At 56.6% G+C, this 17,329-nt stretch overlaps 1 protein-coding gene across 2 annotated transcripts in view; it reads right to left on the reverse strand.

The window, feature by feature from the left end:
• Window positions 1-15,919, reverse strand: part of Slc12a3 (solute carrier family 12 member 3) — a 30,604-nt gene extending 14,685 nt beyond the window's left edge. Inside the window, exons 1-18 of one of the 2 annotated variants that reach the window (XM_048355536.1) lie at window positions 15,605-15,919; window positions 14,491-14,634; window positions 13,453-13,528; window positions 12,654-12,749; window positions 12,426-12,565; window positions 12,102-12,212; window positions 11,131-11,242; window positions 10,840-10,970; window positions 8,729-8,813; window positions 8,393-8,547; window positions 8,057-8,164; window positions 7,472-7,595; window positions 5,605-5,706; window positions 5,010-5,165; window positions 4,010-4,109; window positions 2,884-2,995; window positions 2,484-2,624; window positions 813-919 (exon numbers count right to left, since the gene is read on the reverse strand). In XM_048355536.1, the coding sequence (XP_048211493.1) occupies window positions 813-919; window positions 2,484-2,624; window positions 2,884-2,995; window positions 4,010-4,109; window positions 5,010-5,165; window positions 5,605-5,706; window positions 7,472-7,595; window positions 8,057-8,164; window positions 8,393-8,547; window positions 8,729-8,813; window positions 10,840-10,970; window positions 11,131-11,242; window positions 12,102-12,212; window positions 12,426-12,565; window positions 12,654-12,749; window positions 13,453-13,528; window positions 14,491-14,634; window positions 15,605-15,886 (2,282 nt within the window). In that variant the 5' untranslated portion in view covers window positions 15,887-15,919. Of the gene's footprint in view, window positions 1-812; window positions 920-2,483; window positions 2,625-2,883; window positions 2,996-4,009; window positions 4,110-5,009; window positions 5,166-5,604; window positions 5,707-7,471; window positions 7,596-8,056; window positions 8,165-8,392; window positions 8,548-8,728; window positions 8,814-10,839; window positions 10,971-11,130; window positions 11,243-12,101; window positions 12,213-12,425; window positions 12,566-12,653; window positions 12,750-13,452; window positions 13,529-14,490; window positions 14,638-15,604 lie in introns of both variants that reach the window. The other variant, XM_048355535.1, reaches the window with a different exon arrangement.
• Between the last annotated feature and the right edge of the window lie 1,410 nt (window positions 15,920-17,329).

The raw sequence follows: 17,329 nt of genomic DNA on the forward strand, positions 1-17,329 counted from the left end.
GGAAGGACTACAGGCCGTCTAGAAAGCTTCTGCCCCCTAAAGTGCACTTCCTGCCTTCTGAACCAGTGCCCCCAGTCACAGATCACACTGGAGCCATCTAGCTAAGCGTCTGGGGGCTGCCTTGGAATGGGAGTGCTGGGGGCAATTGGGTCCAGGATTCTACCACCTTGGAGTCATGCACTGGTTAACAGCAGACCTAGAAGCAGGTCCTAGGGCCTCCACCCTCGGCCTGATAGTCCTTGACAGTGTCACTTCTCCATGCAGCATGAAGGCAGAAACCAGTCCAGGCCGGCCGCCTGTGGGCGGTGCCTAGCACAGGACTGGAGGAAACAGGGCTTGGAGTCGGCCCGGAACCCTCCAGGAGCTCCATCCTGGGGTGTGGCTTCACCAGGGGAACATGACACAGACTCAGGGCTGGGCCTGGGCCTTCTGAGGCCCACAGATGCACACCGGCTTTCATGTAAATGCGTTGACTTTCAGCTACTCTGGCAACACACGGCTCACATTTCTTCAGGGCTGCTAAAGCCAATGGCCGCTGCTCCCGGTTACCCTACACCTGGCCCACCTTACTCCTGGTTTTCCCTGCCAGAACCCTGCTGACCTTGGTTGGTGTCTATGGCCCCCTAAGTCAGAAAGACACACACATACACACACACACACAACACACACACACACACACCCCACCTGCTTCCTGTTCAGCCCCCAGCAAATGGAACTCAACTTCTCATGGCTGCTCCTCCCCGACTTCCCCAGCCTAGGAAACCCACTGTCACATCCACAGATTCCGGCCCTGCGGCCTCTGCCCTACTCACTGCAAGATGTCGATGTAGTCCTCCACTGTGGCTGGGTGAACCGACTGCCAGTTCTTCTTGAACCCCACCACCAGGATGTTGGGCTTCAGTCTCCCCAGACCTGCAGCCTGCCAGGGTTGGGGGAGGGGGGAGGTCAGTAGGGCAGGGCTGGTAGCTGAGGCTGGGGGGCCACTGGGGGGTTGTTCTGTGGTCAGGGTGTGGGTCTCCCTCAGCCCAGCTTCCTTCCTTCCACAGAGGCTCAGGAGACACGAAGCCCCCTACCCCCCAGTCAGGTGCACTGGGACAGGACACAGGAAGGCGCAGCTAGTGTGGGAGCTGCCCCTATGGCTCCCCCGAGCCTAGGCCAAGCGATGCCCATCCTGTGGCTTCTGGATTTTCTCAGCCCCTGCTTCTCTGACAACTCATTTCTCATAAGAAATTTGATATCTGGGGCTTAGAGACTTCCTCAACCATTCTGTACATTTCTCTTTCTCTCTTTCGGTCTCTAAGATTTTTTTTTCTTGGTTGTGGGACTTTAACTCAGGGCCTGGGTGCTGTTCCTGGGCTTTTTCATCAAGGCTAGCACTCTACCACTTTGAGCCACAGTACCACTTCCGGTTTTCCTGTGATTAGAGATAAGCGCCTCATGGACTTTCCTATCCTGGCTGGCTTTGAACCATGACCTTCAGATTTCAGCCTCCTGAGTAGCAAGGATTACAGGCATGAACAACAGGCACCCAGCTTCTTTTTAACATTTTTAAGTAGGTAAAATTTATATCAGCTGGGCACTGGTGGCTCACGCCTGTAATCCTGGCTTCTCAGGAGGCTGAGATCTGAGGATTGCAATTCAAAGCCAGTCTGGGCAAGAAAAGTCTGTGAGACTCTTATATCCAATTAACCACCAGAAAACCAGAAGTGGTGCTGTGGCTCAAGTGGTAGAGTGCCAGCTTTGAGCTGAAGAGTTCAGGGACAGTACCCAGGCCCAGAGTTCAAGCCCCACAACCAACAAAATACATACACATATACATACATATATATATCTATATCTATATCTATATATAGATATAGATATAGATATATATATATAGATATATCACAGAATCAATCAACCATTGTAAAGTATACAATTAGCCATATGCTAGGGGCTCACATCTGTTATCCTAGCAACTCAGAAGGCTGAGAAATCTGGAGGACTGAGGCTGGATATGAGCCTGAGCAGAGAAGTCAGTAAGACTCTTGCAAAACACACACACACACACACACACACACACACACACACACACACACACAGAAACAGTTAAAACTACTGGGAAGGATGCTCCTATGCTGAGTGAGGATTGACAGTATTTCATCCATGTCTCTTGTTTTACACAGAGCTGTGAGAGCTCAGTGGAATGTTCTAGACCTAGAACACAGACAATGGGGTGAGGTCTACATATGCAAACATTTATCATGCTAAATAGTGGGTGTGTTTTTTTCCACCCATGGCCTATAAATTATAACTGAATAACATAAAAACAAAAGCAGGGCATGGCTGTGGTCCAGCCCGCCCCTCACCCCTGCAGGCTTCTGTGTCAGGTGCCAGCGTCTCTGGAGACCCAAGAAAGATGGGGGGATGGGAACTCGTGTTTCAATAAAGGGGCCTCAAGGAGATCCCGGGCCCCTCTGTGGTTCGGGCGCAGCCCGGCGCACCTGCATGAGAATCTGGACACCACTGCGCAGGTCCTCGGCGAGGACGTCTGAGTAGAAGGCCTTGATCTTCCTCTTGTTTAGCCACTTGGTGTGCCCATTGGCGATGAGCCGGAGCTCAGGCATCCTCTGCTTGCGTGGGCCCTGTGGGTGAGAGGACCCATGACATCAGGGGCTTGCCTTCACCCTCTCCTGCCCTGGCCCAAGACCCAAGGACCACAGAGGTGTCAGCTTTCCTTTGTAGCCTTAGAGGGGAGCGTGTGGGTGAGAGGCGGCGCACTGGCAACCAGGAAGGTTGAGAGAGACCAACAGGCAGACAGGCAGCCTGGCTAGCCTCTGCTACCCGCCCCCCCCCTCCTCCAGGGGTCCCCATGGCCCCATCCCACCTCCGGGGGGCACTTACAATGAGCACATGGCCACACACCATCAGGCTCAGGTTCTGGGTGAAGGTGCCCACAAAGTCCACCAGGGCTGGGCGGAAGTTGGGGGGACCTGTGAGCACCAGGCACTGGGGGCTGAGGAGGAAAGGGAAAAGGGGAAAGAGCCATCATCAGGAGAGGTCTCTGGAGTTCCCAGTACTGAGGTGCCTTGGGAGCTCACCTGGCTCCTACATGGTCCTGAACCCCTGCAGGGCCTTGGCCCTCGCTTTCTGCCTGTGTTTCTGGGGGCTCTTCCGCTCTTTTTTCTCGACTTTTCCAGTGCAGCCTTAAACATGTTAGGGAGGCAAGTGCTCTACCACTGAGTCATGCCCCCAGCCCTTTTGATTTTACTTTGGTTTTCAGACAGATGTCTGGAAACTGCTCCAGGCTGATTCTCCTATAGTCACCTCCCAAGTAGCTGGGATTACAGGTACGTGCCACCACACCCATCTTGTTTTGTTTTGTTTTGTTTTTCAGATAGAGTCTCACTAACGTTTTGCCCAGGCTGGCCTCAGACTGCCTATCAAGTAGTGTTCCAGACTTGGAGTGATGCCATCACTGCCTCTCTTCCCTGTCTGCTTAGACCACCTGACCCTCCAGCAGGTGCCCATCCTTTGCCTTGCCCTGCCCAGCACGCTGACGGACAAAGCAAGACTGCTGATAAGGAGGCTCATGATCTACAAGCTCACTGTGTCACTGAGGTGGAGGACTGAGCCTCTGAGAAAGGCAACACGGGGTAGTAATCAAGGGCCAGGGCTCTGATCAGTTCAAGCCAGATGCAGTGGGTCATGTTCAGCAGCTGTGCAAGCAGAGGCCAGTTACTTAACCTCTCTATGCCTCAGTGTCCTCAGGTGTGCCTGGGGTTAGTCATGGGTCTCAAGAGGCATGTCATAAGCAATCAGGTCAGAAGGCAGAAAGGTGTGTGATTCTCTAGAGGCCAGATCACCCTCCCAGGAAGACAGCTTCCACTGGGGAAACTAAGGCACAGGAGTCCCTTTTTCCTTGCTCATCCCCCAACTAGGCAATGCCAGCCCTAATTTCTGAGGGGCAAGTGGTGCTCCTCCCCCAGGCTGGATCTGCCCCACCCCAGTTCCCCAAGGCTTTGGTCACCGGTAGTTCTTGATGTGCTCTTCGACTTCGTTGAGGCCCACCGAGTAGCTGAGGGCCAGGTTGTAGGAGCCGGCCTGCACGGAGGAGCCCCAGTTCACCTCTGCGGACAAGAGTTGAAATCCCCAGAACAAAACTGGTCACATGAGCCAGGTGCCGGTGGCTCACTCAAAAAACTGTGGCTCAAAGTTGTAGAGCACTAGTGCTGAGTGAAAGAGCTCAGGGACAGAGCCCAGGCCCCGAGTTCAAGCCCCACAACCACCAACAACAAAGAAAACCTGGACATGTGAGGAGTGGAGGGGGCCAGTGAGCAGGGATGCCCTGCAGGCCTGGGACCCAAGCTTGATGGGTGCCCACTTAATGGTCAGGGTCCTGAATGCTACAAAGTATTCTCCAGCCTTGACCAACAAGGTCAAGTTCAGGTTCAAAGGTGGAGTTGTAGGTTGTCTGAGGTTGGGTTTCCCCCACCCTGCGTCTCTGCTTTGTGCATATAGACTCTTGTCCTGTGCCACTGGTGAGCCACGGCCCTTCACAGCCCCTCCCCCCCCACCACCTTGGTCACCCCTCAGGCTTTTTGCTTTGTTTGTAGAGGTCTGGCCATTTTTGTCCCTGGCTGATCTTGGGCTATGATCCTTCAAGCTTCACCACCCAAGTAGCTGCAATGACAGGTGTGTGTGCCGCCACGTACAACTTGTTTTTAAGAAAGGGCCTTGACGTTTTGCCCAGCCTAGCCTTGAACTGCCTTCCAAGTAGTGGGCCAGACTTCGTGTGGTGTCACACTAAGCATGCATGCAAGCCCCAGGGGCTAGCCCCTCTCAGGAGCTGATGCTGGGCCCTCTGAGTGGGAGTGCCCCGTCCTGGGGGATCTCACAGTAAAGTCCTTTTGGGCACTTTTCCCCATGAAGAGGGAAGAGGTGGGAGGCCAGCCTGGGGCTCTGGGAATGGCAGAGCCAGCCCAGGCAGGGCCTGGCTGCCCGAGCCCACCCAGCTCTCCCCAACATACCTGGCTTCTTGTAGATCACATAGAGCAGGAGGAAGAGCACCACGCCGATGGCGATGAGGGCCGCCCACCAGGTCAGCAGGAACATGATGACCACGGAGACCACCGCCCCGAACAGCGCTGCCCACTTGCTGTAGTATCTGAACGAGGGTCTCCACCCTGCGGGAAGGACCAGCTCAATGCGCATGCCCCAGACTCTAGGGCCTCCTCCTGGGCTCAGAGCAGGGTCAAGTGGCCATGCCAGCACGCAGGAGCCGGTCCCTGCAGCCACGTCCTTGCTGGGCATGCTTTGGGGAGGCCTGCACCCCCACCCTGCTGGCCTAAGTATCTAGCTCAAGACAAAGCAGAGCACAGCTCTAGCACTGCCTGGGACAGCCCCGTCTGAGACTTTGGGAAATCCTCTTCCCTCTTTGGGAATCAGACTCTTGGTGAATCCACATCACTGTAAGGGCTCAGGACGCGATGGCGGTGCATTTAGTATCCAAGGTTTCCATGTGAGAAAGGAGCTTGTGCTGGTTACCTCCACCCCTGTCTTGCACTCCCCCCTCCCCCAGGTCCCTCCGGGCCTCGTCCCCAGGATGGAGGGGTGTCTGCTCACCGGGGGAGTTGGTGATGGAGGCGTGGAAGCAGCTGAAGTTGATGAGGGCGTAGGAGCACAGGAAGAAGTTGGAGATGATGGGAGCAATGGTGTTGAGCTCAGCTTCAGGCACCCAGGGAAAGAGATGGCAGCCTGCTGGGTGACTCTAGCATCCGAACTCTAAGGGTGGGGGGGCCCCCAGGGCAGGCCCACCCCAAGGCTCAGTCTCAACCTTCACATCTGTGAAATGGGTCCATCCTTTTGTGACACGCATAGAGACAGTGTCTTATAACCTGCAGGCTCACACTTGTATGAGGAAGCCGGGGGAGTCTTAGTATGGGAAGGAGCCCCATCAAGCTATGGGGTGACCGAGGGCAGGGGCTGGGGCCCTTTTGGACCACAAATGACATCAAGGATACCTGTGGCAATGTGACGCAGGCCCCCGAGACTGTATATCAGCCTCCCCCACAGTGCCTCCTTCCCTTCCCTGTGTCACTTGGCTCCAACAGCCCTGAGAACCTTGTATGTGCTTGTGCATGCTTGTCTTAGTGCCTCCCTGGGGATACTTAAGCGAGATGAGCACCACTGAGGTGCTGGGTCCTGCTGCACTCAGTGCCCCTGAGCGCCTGGAGCCGCAGTGCTCAGAACCCCTCAGATCCAAAGCATGAATCAAGGGGGAGTGTCTGTAGAGAAGTAGAGTGGGGGGCCCTGGTGAGCAAGAAGCAGGTATGGGGGCTGGTGAAGGTCAGGCCCCAAGGGCACGGTGCTTCAATTGGCTTGGGATCTGGGAGTTGTTGTTTTTTTAGATCCGGGACTTGAACTTGGTTCCGGACGCTCTCAAACTTGGTAGCAGAAGCTTTACTCTCTGGCTAGCGCTCTACCCATTGAGCCAGGCCTCCAGTCCCAGGATCCAGCATTCTTTGTCTGGAAGCTTCCCTGAGCAACAGTGGCTAGATTGTTGGGTAGGTCTTATGGATTGGTGAGCTCTGGGGTCAGGCTAGGCAGCAGAGACACGGTGGTGTTAGGAAGAAGCCTGTGAGCTGTGGGGAGGGAGACTCACCTGCACCCCACTGCTCCCCATTTGCCCTAGGGGGCAGGGGTGGGAGCACCTCTCTCGCTGTGCTTGGCTGCTGCTTCTGTTTTAGTGAGCTCTGCTTCCTCTGCTATCTTAGTCGGGCATGGGGGGTGGGGTGGGGCCTCCACATTTGGCCTCCTGTCCCCGGGGCCCTACCTGCTATGCACTGTTGCTCCCATTCTACAGAGGAGAAACTGAGGCTCAGACAAATGAAGGAACTTGCTCAACGCCACAGAGCAGACACGTGGCAAAAGCCAGTAATTCAGCCGACCCAACCCATTAATAAAACTCTTTCTCCTCATCCAAAGGTGAGGAAGTTGGCTTTGTCTAGCCCATCCACCCGTGTGGACACTGACCATTTGTATCAGCCCCCCGCCCCCCCCCCAGGAAGCAACCACTGTGATCCAAAGCTGTCCTGGAGTTCCTTTAGACCTGGGGAGGAGAGCTGTGAAGATTCGGGGCACAGAAACAGGAGGATACAGCTGACATCCTACTAACAAAGCACCGGGGCTCACTGCCTGGCATGGTTTGGGAGTTGCCCTCTCTGGAGGGGGGTTAAGGAGGAGAGGAAGAGTTCATCACGTGGCCTCCCTAAGACTCCCTGGAGAATTGGGGGGACTTCCTGGAGAGTTGAGGGGGCTGAGGGCCCGGCTCAGAGATGTATGTGGCCCCAGGTTCAGTTCCTAGCACCAAACCCTGGACAAGCGCCCCCTGGTGCCAGGCTGGCAGGCTGCAGCTGAGGATGGCGGGGCCAGGGAGATGGAGGCCAGACGCCCACCCCCCCCCTACCCCCCAGACCTGACAGCCTCTTACCAATAATGATGAAGGCCACGGCAATGGCGTAGGCCAGCAGGTAGCCACGCACCGGCTCCTTGTTCTTGCCATAGCCTTTGCCAAAGAAGCCGATGAGCGGGTACAGCTGGTCCTCGCACAGGCACTGTGGGTAGGGGATGCCGCGCTCACCACCAGGGGTACCTTCTACCCCCCACCCCCCGGACCACATGAGCTCAGGCTCTGTGTGGGCCCTCGAGTCCCTTGTGACCTCGGCAGGGCCTCGCCCAGCCCAGGCCCTGATTCCTGGTTTTGTTAAACCATATGGTACAGGATGAACCGGGAGCTTGGGGTGCTGAGACTGCAGACACCTGTGGGGCCCCAGGGAGACACAGGAGTTCCTCAAGTCACAGGAAGGGGAGCTTCCTCAGCGTTTGCCTGCCTGGCCCCTTGCCCCTTCCATCGAAACCCCGCCATGCGAGCAGTCAGTGGGGAGCCTCCCACCTGGGCTTTCAGCTCGGACCCCTTTTAGCCTCACCTCACCCCCAGCCGGACCACCCCCCCCAATCCTGGCCTCTCCCCAGCCTGACCACCCACCCCTCCACCATGCCCCTCTCCATGCCTCACCTGGAAGACTTTGGCAGCAGAGACAAGACAGGCCAGGGCAGAGGACAGGGTAGCCCCAAAGATGCCAGCCGTAATCAAGGGAGCGAAGGCGGACACCATGCTCATGGTCTACAGGGTGAGTTAGGGCGGAGCTGACACCCCGGGCCCTACCAAGGTGGGGACTGGTCCCGACACCTCAGCGGGCGTCCACAGCCCTCACTGAGGGACCCCACAGTACACTCACAGTTGGGGACTAGGCACAGGAACAGAGCACCTCCCCCCATCTCCAGTCCAGAGCCCAGCTCCCCAAACCACGTTCCCATCTGCCCACTGCAGTGCAGAGCCAGAGGCCAGGACCTGGTAGTAGTTGATGAGGCCATAGCGACAGCTGTGCTGCTGGGCACACTCAGTGAAGTTCCAGCCATAGCCACAGGCCAGCCCCTCGCAGGCCCCTGAGCTGGCGCCCACCGTGTTGTTCAGGTCCCCAGAGGCATCGCGCACCACACAGGAGCCTGAGAGGAGGAAGAGGCCTGGGGGTGGGCCGGTGGGCTTCTCCTTGACGTCCCCCAAGACGGTGGTCATGGAAGAACTGTATCCTCCAGCCTAGCTCTCCTTGTTCACCACAAGCCACACCCTGTGGCCCTTCCACGAGCCCGGGCTCCAGTCACTGCAGGGCAGGGGCTGGGAACTCACCAATGGTGGCTGAGATGGCCAGGTAGGAGACAGTGGTCCAGAAAATGGCCATGAGTGTTCCCTTGGGGATGGCCACAGCAGGGTCCTGGGGGAGGGACACAGCGTCAGCCCCGCCCTGGGCCTCCATCAGTCCTCCCCTTCCCCTTGCACCTTGTCTAAGGCCAAGAGAGGAAGCATGGAGAGGAAGGTCCTCACAACTGAGAACATGGGCGTAGGGCGGGGGCCACCTCTGAGACCTGAGGAAGGAGAGAAGACGCTGCTCCCAGGAGCTGAAGGAGAGGATCCGGCTGGCCGGGCTCTGTGTCAGCTCGGCTCAGCTTAGGCCTTGGCCGTCATCTGCACCGCAGGTGGCACAAGTGCGATTGCATTGCTGGTGAGATGAATGGGTCCAAGGGCTCACCCCTGGCTTTGCCCACTGTCAGACATGCACAGATCCACCTGTATGGACCACGACTAGCCCCAACGTCTCCTTCTGCTCTGACAAGGAGCTCTGCTCGTGCTCAGCCGGCCGTGACGAACCACAGTGCTCACATAACATGCCCGCCTCTTCTAGGCATGTCTGGAGCAGCCAGAAATGCATTGTGAGGAAGCCCTGATTCCAGAAGCCATGGGTAACTAGTGGGCTTGACCCCGCTGGGGGCCGCAACTTCAGGCACTGGGGGCTGGTCCAGGAGCAGTGACACAGAGATTTCTACAGCAAGTTCAAGACCCCCACCCCCCTCAAGACACAAACCCCTGCCTGGAGATAGGCCAGCGTGCTTTCTCTCTGCTATAGGCCAGCTTTCTCTCTGCTATTCTGCTTCACCTCTGCTTGGCAAATAGAAACCCGAATCAGAGACAGGTTGAAAGGTAGAGGAGGGATGGAGCCAGCCAGAGGGGTAGAGAGGAGGGAGGCTGGAGTCTTCGGGACCCCAGGCTTGCCAGGGGTCCCAGCTACCTAGATGGCTCTGCGGGGTTGGGCACATGTTGTTCATGGCTGCAAGGCCAACAGACCAGGACTACCTCCTGCCCTGTTGCTGGTGTGAGAGAGTGCCCCCCCCCATGCATGTCTACCCAGAACCTCAGAAGGTGACCTTATTTGGAACTAGGGTCCTTTTAGATATGATTAGCAAAGATGAGGTCATCCTGAATGAGTGGGCCTCGAATGCAAGGTCGGTACACACCAGGGGGATGAACTACAGGCCAGGACACCACCGGCAGGACCCACCACACCCAGGATGAAGCCACGAAGGATCCAATCCTGCAGCCTCCAGAGGAAGCAAAACATTGTTAGCCAGCCCCCTTGACTTTAAGCCAAGCCTGGTGGTTCCTGCCTGTAATCCCAGCACTGGGAAGGCAGAGGCAGGAGAATTAAGAGTGCAAAGTGAGCCTGAGCATCCTTTTTGGGCTCCAGCCCTACCTCTAGCTAATTAATCTGGAGCCTCCACTGTGATGGGTGTGTCTGTGCCCACGTCGTGCTTCTGCTCTGACACCACATTGCATCACTGTTCAACCCACAGACTTGGACAGAGGCCCTAGCTGGTGTCCTGTGCTAAACTGGGAAAGGGGACACAGACATTGGGTTGAGATGTTGTCCATCATGGACAGAAGGCCAGACAGAGATGCTGGAAGAGGGATTTGAAAAGAGATTAGAAGTTGGGGAGGAGAAGACATGAAGGCAGGAGGCCCTGGCTGGAGACTAAGCACGGTCCAAGGGCTGTGGCAGCATGGAAATTGCAACAGTGTTGAGGGCTGAGGCTGAATAGCTGGCTGGAGCCTTGAAGGCCAAGCAAGGAGCTGCCTGCCTCAAAGCTGTGGAGAGCCGGCGGGTGCCCGTGGCTCACGTCTGTCATCCTAGCTACTCAGGAGGCTCAAAACTTGATAAATCTGTTACAGTCTTATCTCCAATTAACCAGCAAGAAGCCGGAAGTGGAGCTGTGGCTCAAGTGGTAGAGCACTCATCTTGGGCAAAAAAAGCTAAGCATCCAGGCCCTGAGTTCATACCCCAGGAGCAACACACACACACACACACACACACACACACACACACACACACACACACACACACAAATGAACACTGGACAGCAAGACAGCCCCATCGTGCCAAGCACCAGAAAAGGTGTTGTGCTCACCTTGAGATCCCCAGAGATGTTGGCTCCAGCCAGGATGCCCGTAGCCGAGGGGAAGAAGATCGAGAACATTCCAAAGAAGCTGCCATCGACACCTCGCCAGTTAGGCACCAAGTTCTGGACAAAAATGTCCCCTGGCAAGCCAAGGCCTGAGTCAGGGCTGCCTGGAGGGCTGGGGACCCTGGCTGGGCTGGGCAGTCACCTGTCCCCCTCACTATGGAAGCGTGGGACCCGCGTCTCCCCAGTGTCCACATGCTGGGTCAGACTCATGGATGAACTGCCCCCTGCACATACCATGGTAGCTGAAGAAGCCTTTGGAGGCCTTGTCATCGGATGGGGGGATCAGCGTCCCCACCAAGTAGTTGGCAAAGGAGACCATGATGACGAGAAAGAACAGCACCTGGGCCTGGGTGGGGGTGAAGGACCCCAGAGGTCAGATGGTGGCTCCCATGCCACCTCCAGAGGGGGTCCCAACCAGGGAGGCAGGCACCTAGCCTCCATCAGCCCCTCCTCCACTCATTCAACGCCCATCACACAGCAAGCAGTGCTCGAGGAGCTGGGGACTCGGCAGGCAGCAGGATGGCCTCTGGTCTCAGGCTGATTGTGTAAGGTGATTTCAGAGTGAGAACACAGGGTGGGGATGGCCTTGGGGCTACCTACGAAGGATGCCCTGCCCCAGATGTTTGGGCAGATTCAAAAGGGAGGAGGATGAGCAAGCCATAGAATGAACAGCTGGAGACTGAGCTTTAGTGCGTGTGTGGCCAGAGAGCCCGCGGGGAGAGGGGCAGCTGCAGGGACCCGGTCCTGCCAGGTTTGAACCTCTGGCTTTGGGCTGAGTACATGGTTAAGATAAAGATCAGATTTCCCAGCATCCCTTGTAATCTTCAGACCAAGTTCTTCCAGTTTGGCAGAAAAAGGAAAGGGGAAGGGAAGTCTCGTGCTTTGTGTCCATCTTTTCCCTCTTTTCCTCTGCTTGGGTGGAGGCCACTGTGGACCAGATGGAGGAGAGCCACTCCCTAAGGATGGAGAAGTCTGGGGTTCCACCCCACCCCCATCCATGGAAACCAGCACGCAGGCCTGCATGGCTTCCTCTTGCACTGTTACATGAGAGAGAAACCAAGTCTGTCTATACTAGAGGTCTCTTTGTCGCAGCCACAAGCCTGCAAACGTACCTCACACACACACAGGAAGATGCAGACCCAGCCCCAGCCCCAGGCCTTGTTACAGCCACTTCACCACCTGACCCCCTCGGCGGTGCCCCTCACCTTGGACTCCCACTCCATGCCCGCCAGGGAGATGGCCAGGAGCACGGTGACCGTCACCACACCGATGATGCGGATGTCATTGATGGGGTCCACGATGGGCGTGCCATACTCCTGCCGGGGACTGGGCTGGTCACAAGCCCCCTCTGCGCACCCCACGCCTCCAGACTCCCCGGCAGGAGCCAAGCACAAGCACCTCCCCTGCAAGCAGATGCCCTGGGGGCCCTTGTCACCCAGAGTGACCAGATGGGCCCATAGGCCCTGATGGGTGACATGGGGTGGGGGAGGAAAGGCCAGCCCCACTGCCCAGGGCCCAGCCCCCCTCACCTGGAGCAGGTCCCGCACAGTCTCTGCAAAACCCACAGTGTGCATGGCCACCCCCACGGCATTGGCAAAGGCGAAGATGAGGCCGATAGAACCCCCGAGCTCTGGGCCCAGACTCCGGGAAATGAGGAAGTAGGTGCCACCTAGCAGGGCCAGAGCAGCAGTCAGAGGAGTAGGCAAAGGGCAGCAGACAGTGGTGGGGAAAGGGGTAAAGGGAGGGGGGAGGCCCACCTGACTTGACCTTGCCATTGGTGGAGATGGCTGAGATGGACAGGCCAGTGATGGAGGTCACCAGTACCGAGAGCAGGATGATGACCCAGGTCAGGACTGTGGGGTGAATATGAGGCCCAGGAACACAGTCAGGGTGAGCACAGGGGGAGGAGCCACGGAGGGACCTGACCCTGCCCACAAATCCACCGCAGGATTCCCATCCCTTCCCTTCTCCGAGCCTCAGCTGGTCATCTGACAAATGGGTCTGTGGCTGTCCCACTGGGCATGCTCTGAAAGAGCAGGGAGCTCATGAGGCAACCGGTAAGATGCTTGGTGCAGAGGGAACCACCCCCTTCTGATAATAAAAACAAGCTGCCTCTTCGGAACACCTCTAGGCTCCCAATACTGGTTTTTCTGCATGGTATTAACTCTGCAAGGCAGGTAGAAACCAAAGCTTAGAGCGGCTAAGGAACATGTACAAGGTCACAGGGCATGCTTCATAGTGCGCATCCATATACTAGTCCTTCAAAGGGCACGTTCTGAACTGGCATGCTTTGCAGGGAAAATTGGCTCAGGGAGGTCAAGGGATGCAGGAAGGTCACACAGAGTCAGGGAGAACCCGTAAGACTGCCAACCCCCCATCTAACGCTCTTGCCTCTCCACCCTCACCTCTGCCACGGCAGAAACCCAATGCTGCCAGGGAGAAGAAAAGTTGGCCTGGGATCTCTGCCACCCAAGTTCAAGGCTGTTTCCTGGGGGCCTTGGAGGGAGAGAACCAGAACTCAAGCATTCCTTCCCTCCTCTCCCTGGTGGCACTCACCAATGCCCGCCTGTGCCGTTATCCAGGGCAGGCGTAAGTAGAGGATCACACCCCAGATGTTGAGCATGCAACGGATCTGGGAGGAGATCGGAGATCAGAGACTCCTGGAAGCATCCAGCTATTTGCTTTATTCACTTTACAGGCTCAAGCCCGCTAGCTCCCACCCTCTACCAACCTTCAATCCCTCAGCCTGAGGATGGACTGCAAGCACCTCCTCCCACCCTATTTCAAGTCCAGGACCCCACTCCTGCCAGCCCCAGTCACGGCCCTGTGCAGCTGTCGGCCTCCGAGCCTGGTATGTAGGGGATACCAGATGAGTCAATGCTCCGCTCACAGATGCAATCAGAGCTCAGGGTGCTGTGGGCTCTGCTTCCAAATTTCCAGCAAAACCAGAGTCTGTGGTTGAGGCTGAAGTTCGGGGGCGAAGGGCCTGCTATGGCCTCATGGCCCCAATACATGGCAAGGTACTACATTTGTACCTCCATCCGTGGCATTCACGACCCAGAGAGCTTCAGGGCCCTCCATCTGCTCCGTGATGCTGCACAGGCCCATTTCGGGGACTCTGGCCAAGCCTGACTATGGGCTCAGGGGATGGGGCTGATGAAGAAACAGAGTCACAGCCCTTGCCAGCCTCCCTCCTGCCTCTCAGAGCAGAACTGAAGTGCCTCCTTCACCCCATCAAGTCCCCTCTATAGTATCCCACAGTATCTTCTAAAACAAAGGCCAGTGGCCGCTCTGCTGTCTGGAGGTCTTATTCCTGCTAAAAGCAAACCTTTTCCTTTCTGTCATGAAGACCCAATAGAAAAAAACCCCATCTGAAAACCGGGTCTGTGGATGGCTGTGTTAAGTGCTGCCTCCTGGTGGCTGAATAGGGGAAGTTCCTTCTAATAACTGCCTGCCCCAGTAGCTAGATCTAGGGATTTCACATCTATTAACTCATTTAATGCTCCATTCACAAATGAGGAAATGAGCCAGGAAGTGATTAAGTAATTCCCCCAAGTTACTAAACATCAGTCCCCCCATCCATATCTCACTCACCATCACTCCCTTAACCCAGCCGAAGCGCACAGGCAACCCAGGGCTCTTCTGGCCGTTGGTGCTTGCCTCCTCTTCCACCAGCCCGTCTGCCAGCTCATGGCTGGGCCGGTTGTCAAAGGCCACGGCATGCAGGTGGCTGCCTTCCTGCTGAGAGCCCGGAGACCACCAGTCAGGCAGAAGCGGGCCTGGGGGCTGGGCCTCTGCATCCCACCCCTGCCTGCCCGCGTTTCCCACCAGGCAATCCCCAGACAGCCGCATGGCATGGCATGCCACGCCTAGGCTGGGGGCATCACCCCGGGGAAAGCACCTCCCGAGCACAAGGCTCTGGGTTTGAGCTCCAACATCAAAAAGGAAACAAGAAGTTCCGAGAGCAGAGACGCCAAGGAAGGCGGGGTGCTTGGGCTGGCGTCCTTGCACAGGGCACTGCCTCCTTGGAGGGCAGTGGACTCAGAACGGGCCAGTGTGGCAGGCCGAGTGGGGTAGGTCGCTGTGACTGCCACCCCTGAGTGGTGCAACAGCTTATCCCAGGCTGCGCAACGGGCCCAGCAGAGCCAGGACTCCAACCCAGACCACACTGAGGCTGTGATAGCTCTCTGGGTTTTCCCGCAAGCCTGCCACCTGTCTCAGGCCTTCTCCTCACCTCCAAGGCTGTCTCCCATCATCTCATCTCCGCAGGAGGCCACATCTGGCCCCTGGGGGCGGGGGGCAGAGGGAGGCGCGTTTGTAAGTTCAACAAGTCTCAGCATCAGAATCTAGAATGGTTCTACCCCATTGTCAGAGGGGCAAAGTGAGGCCTCACAGGGCGTGGTGAGGATCGACTCCAGCCTCCAGGCTTCCGTCTGAGAGGACCTTCCCAGCCTCCTCCTCTCCAGCTCTTTTGAGGATCATTTTCTCTCTGAACACCCCATTCCAAACTTTAGGGCACTAGTGGATAAATATAAGCCACTCGTGTAACCCAGACACTCAATGGCACCCTCTCCCCCTATTCTATGGGGAGCCCTTGACCCCTGAGGAAGACACTTGTCCCTGTCTGTGGCATAGGCTCAGAGATGTTGGGTTAGTCAGCCATAGTCACACAGCAGGGAAGTGGCCGGTTTCCCAAGCTGGTGCTTACCTTCAGGAAGGAGTGCAGGTCAGCCAATGTGGGCCGCACCTTCCGGGGCTCTCCGGGCAGGGCGCTGTTGGCATAGTGCTCATAGGCGGGTACCACATCGATGGTGTTGTAACCGAATGTGCGCATGTACAGGGTGCTGCCGTGGGTCAGGTGGCTGGGGTGGCTGCTGTCGTAGGCGGCCGCCGAGGGGGGCTCATCGGTTCCCAGTAGTGTGCTGATGGTGAAGCGCCCTCGGCACAGAGCCGAGTCCCCAGGGGTCTCGCTCACAGGCAGCTCTGCCATGGTGGCTCTGGGTGTCAAGGAGGGGGCCTGGGTTGGCAAGGACATGCAGGCGGCTTTATAGGCCAGGCCTGCAGGAGGGAGGGGGGGAAGGTTGGCCTAAACTGCCCACAGCTGGTGAGCAGGGTCCCGTGCCAGTGGGGTGGGGGCGGAGCGGGGCTGTCCTCCCCCATCTGCCCCATCATTCACACAGGCAGCCAGAGCCGGGCATGCGCTGAGTGCCCCCCAGCCAGCACTCAGCGAGCAGCACCTCCCACAGACCTGAGGGACCCTCGGAGGGACCCTATCGGGGGCCCAAATCTCTCAGTGTCATGGAGCACTGCCTTTTCTTTTCCTCTGCTTACAAGGTTTGAATGCATGGGTGATGTGACACTTGAAAGATGAACGCATATGTAAAAAGCAAGTCCCTAGAGCAACAGATGGAATATAAGTCCAATATAAAAACTCACCTTTCCCAAAAGAGCTCAGGGACAGTGCCCCAGCCCTGAGTTCAAGCCCCACAATCAACATTTTTAAAAGATACATTTTTGGTAAAGATATAAAAGAATCTCACTCTTCTCACATTTTTGGGGGGTGGTGGTGGAAAAAACTCCTTATTTTCCCCAATATGTTATTTTTGATAACATAACAAGCATATAATTCTATTAAGTTACTATTTTAATTTTGAATACATTAAATATGAATGGCTATGTGATTGGTAAGTGATCATTTACTCTGCACACTTAAGCATCTTTCATGTATACATATGTTATTTTGAGAGAAAAAATGTATTAACGTGTAAAAGGAATAAAAAGGAAGCCCCACTCCACCCCAGTTCTGTCCCTCAGCACCTTTTGTTATGCTTCCCAACACCTCTGAGTGTCTAGAAGCCCCTGTGAGCAAATGAGCCCTGGGGGCTGAGGCTGGCCCTGGAGCCTCCCTTCCCTGGGTGGGACAGGCCAGGCTCTGGGGCTGGGGCTCCATCTGGGCTGGGGCTCGGGTGTGCCAGCAGCCTGAGGCCACACCTTGGATGTACAAGGGCAACAGGAACTGAATCTGGTCACAGCAGGCACTAAGCCATTACTGGAGGCAGTAGTTCCAGTCCAATTGTGAAGGGCTGAAGGGGTAGAGACTGGTGATGCATGGTGCGGGGCGGAAAGGTCTGATGCCGCGCCCTGTCCCGGAAGGGCCACCCCAGCTCTAGAGCTCTCCAGGTCAGCCTACTGACCCCGCAGCCCACATTTCCGTCTGTTGGGTGCCTTGCACACTCCCTTGTCCTGTCTGAGCAGCTTCCAAGAAAATCACCTAGGGCTGGGAGTATGGCCTAGTGGCAAGAGTGCTTGCCTCGTATACATGAGGCCCTGCGTTCGATTTCCCAGCACCACATATACAGAAAATGGCCAGAGGTGGTGCTGTGGCTTAAGTGGTAGAGTGCTAGCCTTGAGCAAAAAGAAGCCAGGGACAGTG

Source organism: Perognathus longimembris, chromosome 10 (genome assembly GCF_023159225.1).
Source record: "Perognathus longimembris pacificus isolate PPM17 chromosome 10, ASM2315922v1, whole genome shotgun sequence".
Lineage (NCBI taxonomy): Eukaryota > Metazoa > Chordata > Mammalia > Rodentia > Heteromyidae > Perognathus > Perognathus longimembris.